The 22,530-nt window shown below is 37.2% G+C and overlaps 1 protein-coding gene across 1 annotated transcript in view; it reads left to right on the forward strand.

Moving 5' to 3' along the window:
- Positions 1-20,202, forward strand: part of FDX1 (ferredoxin 1) — a 30,441-nt gene extending 10,239 nt beyond the window's left edge. The window contains exons 3-4 of the mRNA XM_023644765.2: positions 14,279-14,408; positions 19,415-20,202. Coding sequence (XP_023500533.1) covers positions 14,279-14,408; positions 19,415-19,529 — 245 coding nt within the window. The 3' untranslated portion in view covers positions 19,530-20,202. The remainder of the gene's footprint in view (positions 1-14,278; positions 14,409-19,414) is intronic.
- The last annotated feature ends 2,328 nt before the right edge of the window (positions 20,203-22,530 follow it).

The raw sequence follows: 22,530 nt of genomic DNA on the forward strand, positions 1-22,530 counted from the left end.
TTTTGAAATTTCGTGAATCCACATTTTTAAAATGTGAAGAGATTTGCTTAATTTTAAAGCTGACCCTCATGGTGACTTGTAAACTATGTTTGTGCTAATGCCACATAGTGGAGCCACTTGAGCTGATAAAGCGAAATATTTCCTGATCTTTGACAGGAGCAAGTGGACTGGCCTGCTGTTTGTGTGCATTGGAACTTGTGACTGTTATGCTACTGAAAAAATTTAAATCTTAATATCCCATAACAGTGTGAAATACTTTCATGAAGTCATGGTGTAGTGCTGAGATGCACCCCCAAACCAGTACCTTTGGAATGAAAGTGAAACCTGACAATACTGTGAAGAAGGCTAAACAGTCACCCTGACCTTCCGTGTGGTTAATTCAGGGGTAGATACTGTATAGACGAAGGTGCCTAGAAAATGTGATTGTAAAAAGCAGAAATATTTTGAAGTTCGCAACAATCTCTTGGGCAAGGGTGTTGGAAACCAAGACTGGTGACAGGGTTGCAGGTGCAGCTCTGTTGGTCGTGTGCCTCTGTCTCCACCGGCTGATGTTTGTGCAGCTGAAAGTGCTGGAAATGCTGCAATGATCCGCACGCCAGCCCTGCCCCTCTTTGCGTTTATTTCTGTGAGAAAATTAGTCTTGACTTGAGTTTTGAGTTATTTGAGAATTTCAGGACCAACGTCTTTGGCATAAAAAAAGATTACTGTTTTAAACACATTGTTTTTTCCTGTTGACTGTACCATGGGAGAATATCTGACATTAAATATTCTTTTGTAAATAGCATTTTAAACAGCTGCACGTTTTGCTGGTATGTGGATATACCATGATTTATTTAACCCATCTCCTTCTATGGACATTTAGGTGGCTTCCGATTTTCAGCTCTTATAAATAACCTTAAGGTTAACATCCTCAGCAATACTTTTCTATGTATATATTTTATAATTTTCTTACAATAAATTCTTAGGGATAGAATTACCTAGTAAAGTTTGTTTTATAAATTGTTTGCTCACACTATTTGTCTGTTTTTCTGATGAGATATTGTTTGCTTTTATTGGTTAGCAAAAGCTCTTTAAATGTGCTATTTGACAGAAAAATGGAAATTAATTTTAAACATTATTTAAATAACTTTCAACCTCTGTTTTATGTGAAGCTACATTTTTTCTCAAAAAAAACTTTATTTGCAGTAATTTTCATGAGTTGCTTTCCATTAATTTTGTTTAAATTAAAACATAATAAGTATGTGATCTTAATACTTGAAAGTAACTTTTTAAAAATTTAAGAATATCTTTTCCCTTATTGTTTGTGGCTGTCTATTGTAGTGCATTGTTTTTTCAAACTGCAAGTTTCAACCATTAGTGGGTCTGAAATCGGTTAGCAGCTCCTAGCTAGGATTTTAAAGAAATCAAAAGGAACAGAATATATAAAAACACACAGTCTTTTGTAAGGGTATGATTTCATGAAATATTTGTTTAGCTATTTTACAAAGTATATGTGTCCTGGGTCATGATGTGAAATGGAATTCATACTTCCAGTCACAATTAAAAACACTTTGTTCTTAAGCCATGGGTTTTGAAGCCATGGGCTGGAATGGTTAAGAATGGAGTCTTCCTACCCAAGTTTGTTTCCCAGCTCTACCACGTTACCCGCTCTGTGACCTTGAGTTGGGTACTAACCTCTGCATACCTTATCTTTTCAAGGGTAAAATGGGAATAATGTTAGTACCTACCTTGCAAGGCTGCTGTAAAGATCAAATGAGTTAACCCAGGCAAGTGCTTAAAATGAACATTAGCTATCATTAATATAGTTATTAATACAAGTTCACTGTTTGTTATAGCAAAATAAAAATTCATTAAAAAAGACCTCCATGATCTCATCACACAGAGATAACCACTAAAATAATCTTTTTTCCCTGATACCCCAGACATATAGAAAATTTAACGCCAACGCAATCTTTAGTAGTTTGATAGGAATTCTTCGTTCATTTATGCAGACTTAAAAGAGAACCTTTGAAGATCAAGGATCTTAACATGTCCAGAAATTTTGGCATGTAAATATAAACTTGAGATAAGATAAACTAGGTTCACAAAAGATAGAGTTAAGCCTAAGGCACTTTCTAGAAGAAAGTTGAAAGAAATGCTATCAAGAAGTCTGAAATGTTGTCTTTATAAAGAAGAGGTTATTATAATGACATTATAGGGTAGCTATTTCATTAATTCCTAAATGTTGCTGTTGTCGTAAGTCATACTCACAGATGAACCCCATATTCAAACGAGGCTGACTTCGCCCCCCAACTCTAGTCCAGCAGCAGCTCCCGTCAGTTGTGCCTCCATTTAAAATGTGTCCAGTGCATCCTGTTCTCTCCATCCCTGCAGTCAGTATCCAGGGCTGGCCAGTCACTGTGCCGATCTGCTGCTTTTCTTGAGCGCTGCACTTGGGGTGATTTGTCATAAGGCACATCAGCATGTCCCCTGATTAAAAACCATGAATCACTTCCCATTTCCTTAGGATAAAATCCACATTCTTTACCGTAGTCTAGAAGGCTCTGCGTTATCTGGCCCCATCTGCCTTTCTTCCCCTGCCCCATTTCTCATCGTTCTTTCTCTCACTTTGGCCATAGTGGCCTTTTCTCAAGAGCTGAACTCACCCAGAATTTTTACCTTTGAGACTTTGTATGCACTTTACATTTTTTTCTGCCTGGAACCCTTCGCTCTCTCCCTCTCCAGTATACAGGATTTTCATCTGTCTGGTCTCAGTTTATATGTTACTTCCTTAGTGAGGCTTTGCCCAACCACCCAATCCAGAAAAGGGTTTCTCTCATTACCCTGAACCCATTATTCTCCATCACAGCATCCTGTTCATTTCTTTCGTAGCATTTGTCACAATCTGTTAAGTATGTATTTCTTTGTTTACTTGTGCATCTTTCTTCCAAGAGACTGAGATGAAGGATAAAATCATTCCTGTTTTAGTCCTCATTGTGTATGAAGTGAAGTAATGAATGAATAAATGAGTAAAAAGGGACAATTGTAAATTTTGGAAGCAACACAAATTTATAAGCATTCTTATTTTCAACTTATATTAATATATAGAGATTTTGGATGATCTTTGTTTTCAGAGTGTATCGTAATATTCTGTCACTAGGGGGCAGTTACACCTCTCTGATCAAATTTACTTAGTTTATTATCTCAGACTATTTTTTCTTTTGTATTACCTGTTTCCTTATGTATGTTTTGAGGGAAATTATTCAAATTGGGAGATTCTGATAATGTTCATATAAATCTATATTTATTCCTCATGTTTATTGACTCCTTATTGATATAATGTGTTTCTGGCTATGCTAGATCATAGAAAATTAGATTTTATATTTTTATATAGTTCACATTCTTTATATATAATATTCCCACACGGCTGTTGTCTGGATTTTTGTTTGGGAAAGGGGTGAGGTAGGGGGCGGGCAGTATGTCTTGTCGCGTCATCATAGATCTACAAAACGATCTTAATATAAAATAAACGCGCACACACACACACGAAACGATCTTTTCCTGTTGGCAAACTCTCAAGTTACATGAAAGGAAAGGAGCAATAATCTGCTGATATCCAGCTTTCTCTGGGAATTAATTTTATGGCAGAATTTCTGAGCATTTGTGCAAAAGCTTAATATCATTAGTTTTGTTTTTAAAACAACCCTCAGTCCAGAGAAGTTTTATTCATCACCAACCTTGAAATTAGCCAATAACTATGGCTTACTTATTCTTAACGTAATTTTTAAATTATGCAAATTTGAAATTGTGCAGGTTAACAATATTAAGGCTCTTACTCTAGCAAATCAGAAATACTGTGGAAACCAAAACTTTTGTCAGGAATCTCGTAATTTCAAGCTGGCAGGCTGTGTGAATTGTAAATTTTGCATTTGTTACAGCCGCTATCATGGTGCCACTTTAGCTGATAAACAAATACCTGCCATCCTTTGTCAGTGTCATGTGAACTGTGCTGGTTACAGACATCTGAATGTGTGATTTGACTGTAATGCTGTTTTAAACTGTGGTTGTAATCTAATATCATTTTTAAAGCCCGTAACAGTTTTATCCAAACATTCATTAAGTGCTAATGCTGAAAAATACGTCTGAAAATGAGTTATTTTGGAACAGAAGTTAGATGTGATAAAATGCTATGAAGAAAGCCAAAAACCTGTCATGGTACGTGTTACTGTTAATTTAGGAGAAAACTCTGAATCCTTAGCTAGAATGCTGCCAAAATTAAAGCAGCACTAAAGTGTACATACCTTTAAGTTGATGAAAATTGTTGTATAATGGATAAAATGCTGGCACCAGGAGCTAATATCAGCTTTACTGGAATGTGTCCCTAAGTTCCATTGTCATCTGTGCTAAAGCATGGAGTAATTTTGATTATTTGAAAGGGGCACATAGTAATGTAAAAAGTTTTGTTTCAAATGTTTGTGTACCTAAGTATATTTTAAAACAAACATAATATGAGAATTATACATTGATGAACTATAAGAACCATCTCCCTACTTTACATTTTATTTCATTGAGAAAATAACTCTTGAATTGTGAGACTGCAACAGTTTTCAAAATCCTTGAGAATACATCCCTCATAAAATGTGATCACTTTATGCTTACATATATATGTGTATCTATCTATATAAATAAATGTATACAGATACACATCTATCCATACATATGTATACACACACACACATATACACATTTTTCCCATTAATTTACTTTTATGTAACCAATCGCTGATAAAGACTCTACAAGCTGACAGCCACCAGTATTGCTCTGGGGCTGTATATAAGCATAAGTCACATAACTTTTGCACTTTCAATACACACACACCAGCAGGAAGATACATTTCAGCTTATAACTTCTAATGCCGGATCAAGAACACCTTAACTCCCTGGACCTACCTACTACTGTTGCTGTGCACCGCCCCCCCCCGCCCCAAACATACTGTCGGGACTCCTTTCTACACTTTGCACCCCGTTCCGGTAGAGGGAATGTATGTACTGCTTATTTTCAAGGCCGACAATTTCATGGTGGATAGGAGCCTGGGAATTCTGTGATGCTAAAGAGTTAGATGATGAGCCACAATAGGAATGTCGTCTACTGTACCTGCCCATAGCTGATGGCAGTTTGGGTTGTGGCTCCAGTGGAGTTGGGCGCTACAGGGATGGTCATTAAAGATGTGATCTCTGTGTCAGAGCGGGTATAGAATTGTGGCAGCTCCCATGTTTTAACTGAAAATAGGTAGGCAGTGCCCAATCAGCTCTGGTTGTGAAAAATCAGATCCTGATAAAAGGCATCTACAGAAAACCTACAGCTAATATCATGCTTAGTAGTGAAAGATGGAATGCCTTTCCCGTAAGACAGGGACAAGGCAAGGATGTCTACTCTCACCACTCCAGTTTAACATCATACTGAGAGTCTTAGCCTGTGTATGAAGACACAAAAAGAAAAAAGAAAAAGAAAGAAATTAAAAGGTGTACAGATTGAAAAGGAAGAAATAAAACTATTTTTAGACAATGAGCATTTACATAGAAAATCACAAGGAATCTACAAAAAATCTTAGAACTACTGAGTTTAGCAAGACCCTAGGGTACAAAGTCAACACACAAAAATCAATTATATTTCCATATGCTAGCAATGAACAATTGGGAACCAAAAAATTTTTTAAAAGAACATTTATATTAGCTCCCCAAAATGAAATTTTTCGGTTTAAATCTAACAGAATACGTAAGGATCTATATCCTGAAAATTATAAAAGTGATGAAAGGAAGTAAAGACCTAAGTAATGGAGAGACATTCTGTGTTCATATGAATTGGAGGACTTAACATAGTAAAGATGTCAGTTCTCCTCATTGATATATGGATTTAGTACAATTCTCATTAAAATATCAGCCAAGATTTTTTGTAGATATAGACAAGCTGATTCTAAACTTTTTATGGAAAAGTAAAGAAACTAGAATGGCCAAACAGTTTTAGAAGAGAAGAATAAAGTTGAAAGAAGTACAGTACAGATCTTAAAACTTACTGTGATCCAAAGTAATTAAGACAGTGTAATATTGGCAAAGGGATAGACATATAGATCAATGAGACAGAATAACAAGTTCAGCAATAGATTCATAAAAACATGTCCAGTTGTTTTTTTTTTGCATATAGCTTTATTGAGATATAATTCACATACCATACAATTTACCCATTTAAAATATGGGTTTTTTTTTAGTATATTCAGAGTTGTGCAACCATCACCACAATCAGTTTTATTCTATTTTTTTTCTAGCTTTATTGAGCTATAATTGACAAGTAGTATTGTGTAAGTTTAAGGTGTACAGCATGATGATTTGCTATACATATCTATTGTGAAATGATTACCACAATAGGGTTAGTTAACACCTCCATCACGTCACATAATTGTCTTTTTTTGTGTGTGGCAAGAACATTTAAGATCTACACTCTTAGCAAATTTCAAGTGTATAGTGCAGTATTGTTAACTACAGTCACCGTGTTTTATGTTAGATCATCAGACTTTTTCATCTTGCAGCTGAAAGTTTGTACCCTTGACCAAGTTCTCCCCATTGCCCCCAGCTCCCAGCCCTGCCCCCCCATTCTACTCTCTGTGTCTATGAGTTTGACTTTTTTGGATTCTACATAAAAGTGAGATTATGCTGTATTTATCTTTTTCTGCCTTACTTGTTTCATTTAGCATAATCCCTTCAAGGCCAATCCATATTTCACAAGTGCCAGGATTTCCTTCTTTTGTAATGCTGAATGGTATTCCATTGTAGATGAATACCGCATCTTACTCATTCTTTTGTAGACACACACTGTCTACAATGTCATGGCTGTTCAATACATCAATGTCATGGCTGTTGTGAATAATGCTGCAATGAACATGGGGGTACAGATATCTCTGAGATAATGATTTCGTTTCCTTTGTATACATACCTAGAAATGGGATTGCCGGATCATATGGTAGGTCTGTTTTTTTTTAGGTGAGGAAGATTGGCCCTGAGCTAACATCTGTTGCCAAACTCCCTCTTTTTGCTTGAGGAAGATTGTCCCTGAGCTAACATCTGTGCCAGTCTTCCTCTATTTTGTATATGGGACACTGCCACAGTGTGGCCTGATAAGTGGTATGTAGGTCCGTTCCCAGGATCCATTTTTTTGATTTCCCTTTTGATTGAATGTATTATTTAATTTCCACATATTTGTGAATTTTCCCATTTTCTTCCTGTTTTGATTTCTGGTTTCATACCATTGTGATTGGAAAAGATACTTGGTGTAATTTCAGTCTTAAATTTTTAGGACTTGTTTTGTAACCTAACGTATGATCTGTTCTGGAGAATGTTCAGTATGTACTTGAGAGGAATGTGTATTCTGCTGCTGTTGGGTGGAATTTCTGTACATGTCTCTTAGGTCCATTTGATCTAAAGCATAGTTAAAGTCCAGTGTTTCCCTGTTGATTTTCTGCTTGGATGATCAATATCCATTGTTGAAATTGAGGTATTAAAGTCCCTTACTATTATTACTGTATTGTTTTCTATTTTTCCCTTTAGATGTTAGTGTTTGCTTAATATATTTGGGTGCTCTCATGTTGGGTGCATATATATTTATGATAGTTATATCTTCTTGATGAGTTGACTGCTTTGTCTTTATGTACAGTCATGTGTCGCTCAACGATGGGGATACGTTCTAAGAAATGCATTGTTAGGTGATTTTACTGTTGTGTGAACATCATAGAGTGTACTTACACAAAGCTAGATGGTACAGCCTACTACACACCTAGACTATATGGTACTAATCTCATGGGACCACTGTTGTATATGTGGCCCATTGTTGACTGAAACATTGTTGTGCGGCGCATGACTAATTAATTCTTAACCTTGTTCATTTCTGATTCTACAGAACCAGCTTGTGTACTGACAAGCTCCCTTTTACTTTTCCAAGGGCAGTCTCTCCCAGGCCTGCAGATTTAGGCTGGCTTTCACCACATGCTCATTAGCTGTCTGCGTAAACTCTCTCTTGTCACTGTTGGGAGCGTGTACAGGGAGTTGACCACAGGGTCAGGGGGATGCGTGGGTGGGGTGCATAGAATGCTAGGGGTGCCTTCGGGCCAGCTGGGTGAATCTGTGGCTGAGGCATTCCCAGTGGCTCGTTGGTGGGTCTCCCACTGGAGTTCATGAGATGGTTAGTAGGATCCACATCCTTTTGATATATTTTGAATCCTGGCTGCTGATCTCCCAGCCACTCACTGCTCTTCTGTCCTTGAGCTGAAAACTCAGTACTCTGGATGAGGCGAGAGAGAAATGGGCCTCTTTGGGCAGAATCTTCTCAAAATGGCGCTCCTCACCCTTGGACTTCACTGGAGTTTCAGTCTGCTGCCTGGGTCCCACAGCTCCCACAAAGGCACTTTTGTCTGTGGATGGATGCCAAATTGTTGTTGAGGGGGAGATATGATTAAGGAATGTCTTATTTGGCCATCTTGCTGCTGTGATCACCACATTAGTTTTGAGACATTTTTGTCACTCCAAAAAGAAATTCAGTACCTGTCAGCTATTACTCCTCAACTCCCCATTTCCCTACCCATAAGCAACCACTTACGTGCTTTTTATATCTATAGATTTGCCTATTGTGGATACTACATATAAATAGAATCATATAATATGTGGTCTTTTGTGACTGGCTTTTTCCATTTAGTATAATATTTTCAAGGTTCATGCATGTTATAGCATGTCTCAGTACTTCATTTCTTTTTATGGCCAAATAATATTAATCTTCCATTTTATGGATATACCACATTTTGTGTACCCATTCATCATTTGATGGATATTTGAATTGTTTCCATCTCTTGGCTATTTCCAAGGTACAAAGGCAATTAATAAAGAAAGGATAACCTTTTCAACAAAGGGTATAATGGTGAAACAATTGGACATCCATATGGAAAAAAAAAGTAATCTCAACCTAAACTTCACACTGTATATAAAAATTAACTAAAAATTGATTTAGTGCTAAATGTAAAACTTAAAACCATTCAACTTCTAAAAGAAAGCATAGGAGAAAATCTTTGGGACCTGGGACAAAGAGTTCTTAGACATAATGCTAAAAACACGATCTATAAAAGAAAAAAAATTAGAAACTGTACTTAATCAAAATTTAAAACTTTTGCTCTGCCAATGACACTGCTAAGAGAATAGAAAGACAAGCTACAGATTGGGAGAAAATACTTGAAAATCACATATCCAAAAAAGGACTTTTGTCCTTAATATGTAAGGACCTCTTAAAACTCAATAAGAAAACAAAGAACTCAATTAAAAAATGGACGAGGGGCTGGCCCCGTGGCCGAGTGGTTAAGTTCGCGCACTCCGCAGCAGGCGGCCCAGTGTTTCGTTAGTTCGAATCCTGGGCGCGGACATGGCACTGCTCATCAGACCACGCTGAGGCAGCGTCCCACATGCCACAACTAGAAGAACCCACAACGAAGAATACACAACTATGTACCGGGGGGCTTTGGGGAGAAAAAGGAAAAAATAAAATCTTTAAAAAAAAAAAAAAATGGACGAAAGACACTTCACCCAAGAGAATATAGAGATGGTAAATAAGCACATAAAAAGATATTCAAGGGCAGCAGGATCTGAATTTATACGTATGTACAATTCTGTGCCATTTAGAGCTTTCTCCTAGTGATGCAAGAGATGAATGATGATGCCATTCTCTCAAGTGGCTTTGGAAAAAAAATGATGGAAATCCAAAAGAGAAAGGAGGAAAGATATCCAACATCTTTAATTTTTGGAGAAATGCAAATCACAATGTGATATTGCTACATATCTACTAGAAACAAACTGTGGTACATCCATGAAATGGAATACTCAGCAGTAAAAAGGAAGGAATTGTGTATACACAACAAAGTGGATGAATCTCAGAGGCATTGTGCTGAGTAAAAGAAGCCAATCCCAAAATGTTTTATGATTGTATTTATATGACATTCTGGAAAAGACTAAACTATGGGATGGCAAACACATCAGTGGTTGCCAGGGGTTAGGGATTGGGGAGAATGTGACTCCACAAGGGGATTTTTGGGGTGATGAAACTTCTGTATCCTGGTTGTGGTAGTGGTTACAGGCTTATACATGTGTTAAAATTCATAGAACTGTATTCTAAAAAGACGAAAGTCAGGTGCTTATTGATAGGGGACTGCCTTTAACTGTAAGACCAGGAAACTAATAAATTGGAGGAAATAGCCATCATGAAATCAATAATTTTTTATGAGATGAAAAAAGAACAAAAAAGGAACAACTTTTTTCTGAAATAGCCTCTTTTTCTTCTTACAGTTTTAGGCTCTTTTTAGAAAATCTTTTTTCCTCCTAAATACCTCTTTCAGAGACATGTCTTCACTATTGGCTAAAATTCTTCCTATTTGTATAGAACAGATAGGTTAAATCTGAAAAAAAAAAACTCCAAAAAACTGATCAGATTGTTTTCTTGTTTTGGAATTTTGCAAGATTAACTATTTCTTCTAATAAGTGCTGTCCTTGGGGTTTTGTGAATCTTTACTGCAGATTTTTCCTATAGTTGTTCTTGTACCACAGTGTGATCATTATGTTTCTCTAATTCAATGTTAGCCATCTTAGGCAGGCTTTCATTTCATTCTGAGTCTTAAAGTTTCTCTTATATTGAGTTTCTTCCTAGTGGAAAGAATAAGAAGAGCATAGCTGTTGACAGCTTGTGGCAGAAAAAGTTTGAAGGGGACCATAAAGTAAGGAAGAATCATGAATGTGGTGCATTTATCTAAAGAATAAATGTAGGACTAAAATGTATAATAGGAACTTAGCATGTAGGAACCAAAAGTTAATCTTCTGTATATCCTCAAAATTTGTCAAATTTTATTAGAATACTCTCTTCAGCTCTGAGCTTGGCAACTTAAGCAAGATGTTGGCAAACAGTTGGCAAGCTTCCTGAGAAGAACCATGAAAATGATTAGAGAATGAAAATAAAGCCTTTAAGAGAAAGTTAGAAGAGTTGAAGTTTCCTAGGGAAGAGAGAGTTTAAGGCATTTGAAGAGCTGGAACGTCACTGGTAACTCTTTGTTTCGACTGACCAGGTCGTAGAAGAAGGAATGTCCTAAATTTTTCCAGAGGGATTTATTGGCATATGAACTTTTCTCTCCATTCCCAGGGGATTGAGACCATATTGTACGTGCACTCTTCTTCCCTGGGCTTTTCTGACATTGCACTTTCCTGGTTCTCTGTCTACCATCTGGGACATTCTTATTTTGACTCCTTTTCTCGGTGAGGTCTCTCCCTGGCTCTCTTGGCTTCTCATCCTTCCTTCCCTCTTTTTCCCCTCCCCCTTGGGGAAATCTCATGGCTTTTGCTTCTGTCTTGTTCATCTCAAATCCATCTTTTACACACAGCCACCAGAGAGATCTATCCAGAATAAAACATGCTCAAAAGCCTTCAGCAGCTTCCCATCACCTGTAGCGGAGGTTCACAACCACTGTCTCTCCAGGGGCTGGATCTGGGAGAGGAGAGGTGTTGATGAGATCAAAATAGAAAGCAAGATAAGTATGTATGTGTTGAATACTCGTGAACAGATCCAGTAAGAACAGTAATGCTTCTTTGTGGAGTCACTCGAGCCAGCAGGCCCTTAGAGATCATCTACCTCATTCTCTCATTATTCAGATGAGAGAAAACTGAGGGCCCTGAGGGCCTTGTCCAGGACACAGCAGAGCCTGCGGTAGGTCCATCCAGAGCCTGGAGTCCTGACCTCACGGTCATGCTACACCAATTCTTTTACTATAGGAGTTTTCAAACTTCATATATATATATTTTTTTAGCAGAGGAAGCTCCTTCTTTTTCAGAAAATATATCCATTTACCTTTTTGTATGAAATGTTTCAAATTTACGCAAAATATAAAAGTAAGCTACTTGTTCAAATAACCAATTGGCATGTGTGTATATATGTTTATATATATATTTAATATTTAAGTAAAGTGACTTAGATTTTCGAGCAGGAACTGGTTGTCTTCAACAGTGAGAAACTTAGCTGAAGGTATAACTTATTTCTAACTAGTAGTATGACCTTAGTCTATTAATTTAACTTCTTGGGTTTAATTCTTCTTATGTTTATAAAAAGAAAGTTGACTTACTCTAAGATTTCTTATAACTTCTAAATCATAATAATAATTACCAACACTTATGTAGTACTTACTATCTGCCAGCCATGGTTGCAAGTACATATGTTGAGTACACACTGGTATGTAATTCTTACACTGCCGGGCGAGGTTGGTGCACTGACTTTCGAGGCCCTGAAGCGTGGAGGGTGCAGTAGCCCAGGGTGATGCTGTCGGGACAAAGCGGAGCTGGGGTTGAACCAGGGAGTTGAGCTCCGTAGCCCCTGCTCATAACTCCTCTGTTTCACTGTCTGTTTCACTGTCTGGTCTCGCTCTCCTTAATCTTGTTACCGCTTTGAATTGGATTTAATAAAAATGAACATTTAAGGAAGGCTCTCTTTTCTTTTGATATTTTTAGACAGTAAAATACAAATAACAAATGTTTAAATTATGAGGGAACAACTCTTGTTAAAATGATTCATTTATTCAGAGGAAAATTGAGACGGTTGCTAGTTATTGGTAGTAGTTCTGTTATATATTTTATGTGGTGTTTATTGACCAAAAGAAAATTGAAATCAAACTGAAGTTACTGCTAGGACTCTATAATCTTTGAAACTTGGGTAATGGCCTTAAAAATTATTATTAAAAAACAAATGAGTGTAACTGTTTTTAAGGTAGAATCTAACCAGAACCTAGTTTTGCACAATTCTGATTTGTCAGATCCTCCTCTGGATGTGTACTTTAGGAAAAACCCAACCAGAATGAGGGAAAGGATTTAGAACTGTGTTACTATGTAAGAAAAATTTGTCGGACCTGGGTATACTCAGCCTGGAGAAGGAATAATCATCTTAAGTATATGAGAACCTGTTGTTCAGAAAGATTTATTAAATAAGCAGTCAAACTCATAGAAACAGAGAGGAGAAAAGTGGTTGACAGGGGCTGGGGAGTGAGAGAACTAGAGACTGGTAAAAAGATGCAAACTTTGAGCTGTAAGATGAATAAGAACTGAAGATCTAATGTGTCACATGGTGACTATAATTGATAACACTGTGTTGTGTAATTGACATTTTCTAAGAGACTAGAACTTAGATGTTCTCACCAAAAAAAAAAGGCAAATATGTGAGGTGATGGATATGGATGTGTTAATTAACTACATGAAAGGAATCCTTTCACAATACATATGTATATCAAATCATCGTGATGAACACTTTAAATATTTTACAGTTTTGTTGGTCAGTTATACTTCAGTAAAGCTGGGAGGGTGGAAAGAAGGAGGATTCAAGTCTACGGGATAGAATTGGACCAGTAGGTGGAAGTTACAGAATGACAGACTTTAGCTCAATAGAAGCCAAATGCAGAATTGGCTGGCTTATGTGGAATGGATGTCCCAGGAGGTTTTCAAGCAAAGACTGGCTAACTCCTGGGAAAAGGATGCTGTAGAACAGTTTGAGTCATGGTTTGGTTGGACTAGGTGGCTTTCCAGTTCCCTGGTTGCAGTCTCTGGCATATAACAGACACTCAATAAATAGCTGTTAAATTAGTGGCTTCAAGAAAAGTGGGATAGAAGTATTCTTTCCTCATTATTTAAGACCCACGTGACTGTTAAAGTGACTTATTTGATTCTGTCCTGAGTACAAAGAGAGATTGAGAGGGAAGAATATTTAACAATTTACACGTAGGTTTGGTTGCTCTCTAATTCCTCTTGCATGCCACAAGGCTTCATAAATTGTGTTGAGCTCTCCAGGAAAAGGTAAATAACTTGCATAGCAATTATATAAATTATTTTATATAAGTTTAAAAATATATACATTTTTATATGTATGTGTGTGTCAGTTTATTAACTTTAAACTCTTTGATATTAGGAGTGTGTATTTTGGGGTTTCCCTTTATTAGCACCTAGCCTAGAACCTTTTTGAAGTAATATATGAAAGCGATTTCAAATTGTGCTTCAGAGGGGAGTCCTAGTTGTCTAGTTGAACAACTAGAATTAGTTGTTCCTAATTCTCATTGTTATTCAGAAATCAAGTCTTACCATTTGTGTATGCTAATGCTGACTCTCAAATTTAGAAATAATTGACTTTAATTCAGACCAGGTTGGAGTTGTGCTTCATGTGGAGGGGGTATGTTCAGCGTTTGCTGCTTTTGTAGGTGCGTGTGAGGGAACCTTGGCTTGCTCTACCTGTCACCTCATCTTTGAAGACCACGTATTTGAGAAGTTAGAAGCAATCACTGATGAGGAGAATGACATGCTTGATCTGGCATTTGGACTGACAGACAGGTAAGATTTTAGGACCACTTCAGTTGTACTAATAATCTGGGAAGATAAAGGTTTTATTAGTTCATCTCTACATAAGACCAGACCCATGCGTGTAACAGTGTTCTCCCAGTGTAGATAGGTAATAGTCACGAGGTTTGAGTCGCAAATATGTGATAGTTCTCTTTGTTTCCACTATTCTAATATTCCACTATTATAAAGTCTAGCTCTTATGAAACTTGCCTTTTTACAAAAGTAAAAAAAAAATTATTTGGAAATATTGGAAGTGTAAGTTCTAGATCCTAATAAATTTTCTTTAGTCTATTTTTATTTTGGGGATTAATATTTATCAATTTAATGAGTTGCATTAAATTTAATGCTTTTTATGGTATTCCTGAAGGGAAGATCTGATAATTGAATGAAATTATAATGGAAAGTTTCACCTACTTAAGAGAACAGAATTTTTAAAGAAACGTAATATGTAATAGTAATTATGTTAAAATGAATAGTTCTGTTTCTAAGTGTACATTAAAGTAAATTAATCAGATTTATTCTTGTTATTAATTAATAGGTAAAATTACTCTTAAAAGTGGTAAGATTCATAGTAGCAAATGATATCAAGTGATACCTTATTTTTTAAAATCATCTAGTCTTTTGGTTGGAGTTAGGGAAGGTAGCTAGTTGATTTACTGTTTCAAAGGGCAAGATAATGAGGACTTAATTAAGATTGGCTTTGGTGTATAGCTGTAATTTGGTAACCCTAATGAAAAATAGTTTTTAGAAAACTAAAAGTAATAGTAATAATAATAATAGCTTTATTTCATGTGTTTTGTGTAACCATGTTTTTTTTAGACCCTTAACATAAACTGTCTCATCTAATCCTCACAAAGATTTTTAGGTCATTAGTATTCATGTAGAGGTGAAAAATCATTTTGTTCCTTTTGTAGTTTGAAAATTTCCTTCTTGGTGGAGGTGAGACTGATACCCTGGAAAGAGAAACTGGGAAAATAGTATGTCTTTAGACTCCAAAGTAAAGCAGATTATGGCTGCCATCTACCTGTCCCTCCTCACATCTTCAGGTCCCACATTCTCTATCAACATCTCCTTTTTTTCTAAAGGAGAACACAAAGAATATACTTAGTGATTCTATTAATTTGATTCTGAGAATTGTTTCTCTTAACGGGGAGGGGGGGAATCAGAGCTAACTCCTTACCCTTTTATGCAGGTAAAATTTCTAGGTGTGTGTAACAGATAATATTCTAAGTGAAAAGAAAAAGTAAGAGGAACGAGAGAGCAGGCTGGCCCTGTGGCATAGTGGTTAAGTTCAGGGCACTCTGCTGTGGCAGCCCAGGTTGTGGGTTTGGATCCTAGGTGCAGACCTGATGCAGTGACCCACATATAAAGTGGAGGAAGATGGGCACAGATGTTGGCTCAGGGCTGATCTTCCTTAGCAAAAAAAGAGAGCTACACAAATGTAAAAAGATACAAAAGACCTATTGTAAATATGAACTAGCCAAGAACTTTGATAGTAAAATTCAGAAGTTTTAGAACTAGATAATGGAGAGCAAGGAATAGCTTCTCTAGCAATTTTATAGCTAATATTCTTAAGTACACAGAATTTTAGTAGAAATGCTTTGTGGGGAAAAAGTATAACGCTTTTCACAGGTAGCATTTATAAAACACTTTGACATATTTGGAATGAAAATAATTTTGTTTAAAGCTAATAACTGCATGTAAACTGTTTCTAGGGTACCGTATAGTTCCAAAACAAAGAGACAAGGAAATTCAGTCTTTTAGTTGCTATATTTATTTTAAGTTAAATGCTATGTAAATATCTTTAATTTTTAAGATAAAACACCATCATTTTAATGTTTATTTGAAGAGGTGCTTAACCTTGATATTGATGAACTGATGGTACCTGGGCTCCTATGGCACTTGTACTGGTTGCTTGTCTCCGTTTTCCCATTGGACCAGGGACCATGTCTTAACTTCATCATTGTCCCTTCAGTGTCTCATTCACACTAGGGCATCACCAGCTATTTATGGAGTTGACGGTTCATAAAGAGATTCAGGAATTACCTGTGAATCTAAATTTGATGTTCTTATTGCTCCCTGACCCCAGTTCCCATGGATAGTTTACAGAGGCCTCATTTTCTGTGTTTGCAAGATAAGGGCAATAATAGTACCTATGCCATAGAGTTGTTGTATGGAGTCAATGAATCAAGATATGTGAATCTGTTAGAACAGAGTCTGGTGGAGAAAGCATTCATTAAATGGTGTTGTTAGCATTATAACTATAATAATATCAATTTATATGCTGGATTCTTACTATAATGCCCAGGCACTTAACAAAGGTCATTTCTAACCGTCAGGGTTAGGCAGTTTTATCACCATTTTGTAAGTGGGAAAACAAGGTTTAGTTACTAGAGGTTTGCTCAAAGCTGTACTGCTAAGAGAATAACAGAGCCCTGATTTGAATCAGTTCTGTTGGGCCCAAGGCTCTTGATTTTTTGCTTTTTCAAGCTGCTTCTCTGAATTGAAAACCAAACCTCAGAAGTAAACACAACACCCAGTATATTTCTGGTGTGTATGGCAAGGGTGACTGGAAAAAATAGCTTCAAGGTTTGTACAAGTGTGAGAATTTTGTGGGACTAATAGTGAAATCAAGGAAGACTTGCTGTCTGTCTCCTTCTCTAGAGGTTTAAGACACTTTCTACACTGAGCAGACCTTAGAGGCAGAGACCTTGAAGGAGGTCGAGGAAGTAGGAGAATGAGAAAACAGCCACAGGGTACCCTGCCTTACCTTCTAGGGTCACAGAGCCAGCAAGGGCTCTCAGTGCCACCCCACCCATGTTCCCAAAACACACTTCTTGTTCTGTTACTACACTTATGTATTCTGCCCTGTTTCACTGGTAGTTCTTTCTATCTCTGTTTCTTGTACTAAATTAGAGGTTCCTTGAAGACTAGCATGATCTTACTTATTTTTTATATGAACACCAAGAGTAACAAACAGTATCTCTAGGGCTCACCATGGTCCAATGAATTTGTCTAAATTGGCTTGCCACATTTTCTGTCTTGCAATCCGTTGATATGGGCAAGAACTCCTAAGCTAGAATAAATAGGAATATTTTCACGAAATTTTACCTATTTTTATAATTATTACTTCCTAATGTAATTAAATGAGAACATGGCTGTTTCTAATTCAACAAATAGGAATTATATATAGAAGGGGATTTTTTTTTGTATCTGCAATCAGTATTTCCTATAGTTGTACTTATTCTCTTACTCAAAAACTTCCCAGTGGTCCCACATTGCTCGCCAATTAAAGCCCAAACTCCTTAGTTGGTGTTCAAGCCATCTTTGGCCTGGCCATCTTCCTAGCCCATCACTCTCCTGTCCCTGTCTGCCCTGTGCAGCAGCCAAGCTAAAAACCCATATTGCCACCAACATGCCTTGAATCCCTGTTACCTTTGCCTCAAATGCTATTCTCCTTTATTGTTTATTAAATATTAGATCCTACCCGTCCTTCAAAGGCCATTGTAAATACCATCTCCCTTGGTTGGAGTAAGTGCTTTCTTCTCAGGCCTCTTGGCTTTCTCTCTCTGTGGCTTTTGTCGTAGTCTCACGTTAATTATCTGCAAATATGTCTCATCTCTTCTAATTGATTGAAAGTTCACTCCTTAATAGTGATATTAGCAACTAATCCTCACAGCAGTCCTGTGAGAAAGCTGCCTATTGTCTATCTTTAGGATCAGTTTAGGAAACTAGTGTTTGGTTGGGTTAAGAAAGTTGCCTGTGAACACGACATGTTTGTCCTGGGTTCTGGACCACTGGTCTGTTTGGCTCTAACCCCCTGCTGCCTCATTGCATCCCTGGTGCCCAGCATGTAAGAGGTATTCAGTAAGGATTGAAGTGAGTTTCTCTTTGTACACCTGCTGACATTGAGTACTGTGCCTCAAGATGCTCAGTACATGCTTGATGAATATGTTAATGAAACCAAGACCTGCATATCACATTCTATCAAATCAAAGATAATTTGATTGTAGGACTAACATTTATTTTTACATGCTGCTAAGAAAGAAAAAAGCACTGCTGATTAAAATATGGTGCAAAGTTGTCTTATCACAACATATTTTGTGCATATTGAAAGAGCTATTTAGACTAATCTAGACATAGATTTGTACATCACTGTTAAAAAAGGACAATATAAATAAAATAAAATTGGTAGGAATTCTGAGAAAAGAAAATGGGATTAGAGTTATTCTTCCAAAGACAAATATTTGCTTTACGAATATCAAATTTACACACTGCTGTGATTCTGTATTCTTAATTTTTGTTTTGTAATCTTTTTGGACATGTTTTGAATGATAATTAAATTCAACACATGTAATATTAACATACTTCCCTTGACTCAGTTGAAAAGACACACAAGTGAATATTGTAACCAAGTTTGCTGCTCTGACGTGACTGACACCTCACAGTGTAGCAGTGATTGTAAGATGCCGTCGATTTTCAGATGCATCTTGATTTCAGAGATGTTAAAAATATGGGGAAAAAATGCCTCTGATAATTGCTGACTTATGTCTATGTGTTTATTCCAGAATCTCTTACTTTAAAGGCTTTAAAAAGTGTAGCTTTCTTTTATAGTCTGTATGGTTTTAATGATCTGGGAATTGATTAATCATTCTCTTGGCGTTGCTAAAACCTCAGTTCTCTTCTCCACTCTGTGCCTTCTGATGAAGGCTTGTCATCCCTTTGGCCAGAAGGCAGTAGTAGTTCTGCTGAAACAATTAGTAGACAATAGAAACCAAAGGCTAAATGAAGCTCTGGCACCCCAGTCTTCTTGTTTTTTCATGTTTACGTTCTGTCCCTCTAGTTGAGAGGTGGATGTGTCTTTTTCTACTTAATGGAAATTTAAAAGGTAAGTGAATCCCTAACTGCTTTGGGTAAGGAACTGTCCTAAACAGCTGCATTGCCTTGTGGGTAACACATACTTAATACTAAACCATACCTCCCCCTTTTTTATGCAGATCTCGCTTGGGCTGCCAAGTCTGTTTGACAAAGTCTATGGACAATATGACTGTTCGAGTACCTGAAGCTGTGGCCGATGCCAGACAATCCGTTGATATGGGCAAGAACTCCTAAGCTAGAATAAATAGGAATATTTTCACGAAATTTTACCTATTTTTATAATTATTACTTCCTAATGTAATTAAATGAGAACATGGATGAATGGGTTTAGTGTTATGACTAGCTTTACTACTTTAATTTACCTTGTATAACTACAGAATTTTATAGTTCTGAAAGTATGCAGTCTTAATTTGATTAAATTACAAAAATCGATATTAGAAAATAGTTAATATGATAAAACCTTAATATTTTACCTTATGTTTGTTTAGCAACCTTGGCAAAATTTTTTTCACATAAATCTTACGCCCACTTACCCATAATGTAGGTTAAAAAAAGATATTATTGTCCCTATTAGATGTGGGTGCAGGCAGAGATCTCCAGTGGCTTGTCTTGGGCCGTACAACAAATTAGATCTGTCCTAAAACTGCATCTGGTTACTGCAAGTTATGTGCAGATTGAAACTGGGGAAATTATGAATATCTTATTTATAGCAGTAATTAAATGTGTATTTACAAAACTAATTGCTCAGTAAACTGCTTAATTTCAATTACTGCCTTATGAATAAATATTTCACAATTTTGATTCAGTGAAAAGTGTAAATCTGAGCATAGGCAATATAACATTGTCAAAGAAGTTTGTCTTGGTTCTGACTAAACTGTAGGAATAAAGTAAAAATTAGGTGTTGTTATTCTTTTCTTTCCTAAGCAGAATGATCTGTCTTTGTAATCTTTTAAAAATAATGCTGATTTATAAATCTCTGCCTGTAAAGGAATGGTAATCTTACCGGTTAGGTTTTCTCTGTCCTGAGCCACAGAAGGATATGAATGGGCTGCTGCCCTGCACAGCCCAGGCAGGGGGCGCTGTCCCCACCACAAGGACGGAGCCACACAGTGAGCAGTGAGCACAGCAGTGTGCACAGGCCCCGAGATGAGGAAATGGGGTTTTTTTTTTTGGTCACTGGTAGTTTTATTAAGGCCTTTCTAAAAAAAGTTCTATATATAAGTCTAATGGTAATCAAACTCTTCTGTGTACATGTAGTTTTTCTTTTTTTTTTTTATAGTGACAATTTTTTTTTTTTACAGATTTTATGTTTTCCTTTTTTCTCCCCAAAGCCCCCCAGTACATAGTTGTATATTCTTTGTTGTGGGTCCTTCTAGTTGTGGCATGTGGGATGCTGCCTCAGCGTGGTTTGATGAGCAGTGCCATGTCCGCGCCCAGGATTTGAACCAATGAAACACTGGGCCGCCTGTAGCGCAGTGCGCGAACTCAACCACTTGGCCACAGGGCCAGCCCCTACATGTAGTTTTTCTTAAAAAAAAAAGTCCCAAATCTTTGCCACCAGCCCCCCGCCACAGTAAGAGGAAGGGCCTTGACCTGGATGGAGTAACACTGCCCCTAGCCCGGACAAGGGCAGCAGGAGTGTCGTGACAGAGGACGGGAAGCCGTTTTACATGTGTGGCCGCCCAGCTGCTGCTTAGACATGTTCCTGGCTGGGGAACACAGACTACCAATTATGCATGGCAGATATTTGCATTTGTATCTCTACTATGAGTAAACTGGTAAAAGATAACAAAGGGGTACGTAGTATGCTCTTGGAAATACAATAAAACATCAACCAACTTGGACTAATGATCGAGAAGGGCGGAACAAATTAGTAGAAAGAAGAAAAGTGAATTATAAGACACTTGAGTTAGCTTCAGGTACATCTATGCAGTCTGATCATTTGTACAAATGTCTGAGCTACAACATTGTTTTATGTCCATTGAGAAATTCGGAGATGAACAAGATAAGGAATGTCCTAGGAGCTCACCTTTTATTAGGAAAAGATAAAATATATGTATGCACAAATAATATGCTTGAAGCAAACTGACCCATTTGCCAAATAGAATAAAGCTTATGAATATGTAAGAAGTGATTAGGAGGAACTCGAGGCTTCTAATGATCGTTGGACATTTAATGACTGTCGAGTGCCTTTTGTGTGGAGAGCGCTGTACTTTGAAAGTACTTCAAACAGTTTGTTCTCTTAGCTTCAGCATCCTTCTTGTGTTTTGCGTGCATTCCCTAAACTCCCCTTCCAGAGCCACTTCAGTGATGACACTCAGCCTCTAAACACTAAAACTTAGAGTCAGTTGTCTCAGATTTCAAATTAGAAAAGTTTAGATTAATGAAGTTTAATTGTATTACTTAAATAAAACCTACTGAATGTGTTAAATGGAGGATATATTCTGTAATTGATTTGTATAAAGGTTATTTTTTTCAGTTTGAAAACCTTCCATGTTTGATGCAATGCATTCTAAGTAATTGCATTAGTTATCTCGTGCTGCAAAACAGATTACCCCAAGGCTTAGTGGCTGGAAACAACAGTCCTCTCTCATTATCTCAGACAGTTTCTCTGGGTCAGAAATTCAGAGTGCAGAGCAGAGATGGCTCGTCCCCGTTCCACGGTGTCTGGGGCCTAAGCTAGAAGACTTAAAGGCCAGGTGTTGGAATCATCTGAAGGCTGGTGATTCCCTCAGGTGACTCCCCAGTTGATACTGGTGTCAGCTGGGGTCTCTTAGAGGCTATTGACTGGAACACCCACATGTGGCCTTTCCTTGTAGCCTGAGCTTCCTTACAACATGGTACTGGGTTCTAAGAGCCAGCACTCTGAGAGCTTGCACGCCAGGACCCTTTTTATGACCTAATCATGGAAGTCACACAGTATCACTTCTGCCTGTTCTTTTCATTAGAAGTGACTCACTAAGTGTGGCCCATCATTTGAACGGAGGGGTGTCGAGGAGTTTGCAGACATGTTTTGCAAAGCCACCACGGTAACCATTATTTTCAGGTTAATTTACTGGCCCTTTATTGCCTGTGAAAATTGGCCTTTTAACAGTGTTCTAAACTTTTTAAGAGGGGCTAAATTTTACTCTTGTATTGAATTTTGAAAGATTCTTGTGTATTTTCTATTATAAAGGTTCGTTTGTTTTATAACTCCCAAGAGTTTTCTTACTGACAGTTGATTTAAATCAAAGGG

Source organism: Equus caballus, chromosome 7 (genome assembly GCF_041296265.1).
Source record: "Equus caballus isolate H_3958 breed thoroughbred chromosome 7, TB-T2T, whole genome shotgun sequence".
Taxonomy (NCBI): Eukaryota; Metazoa; Chordata; class Mammalia; order Perissodactyla; family Equidae; genus Equus; species Equus caballus.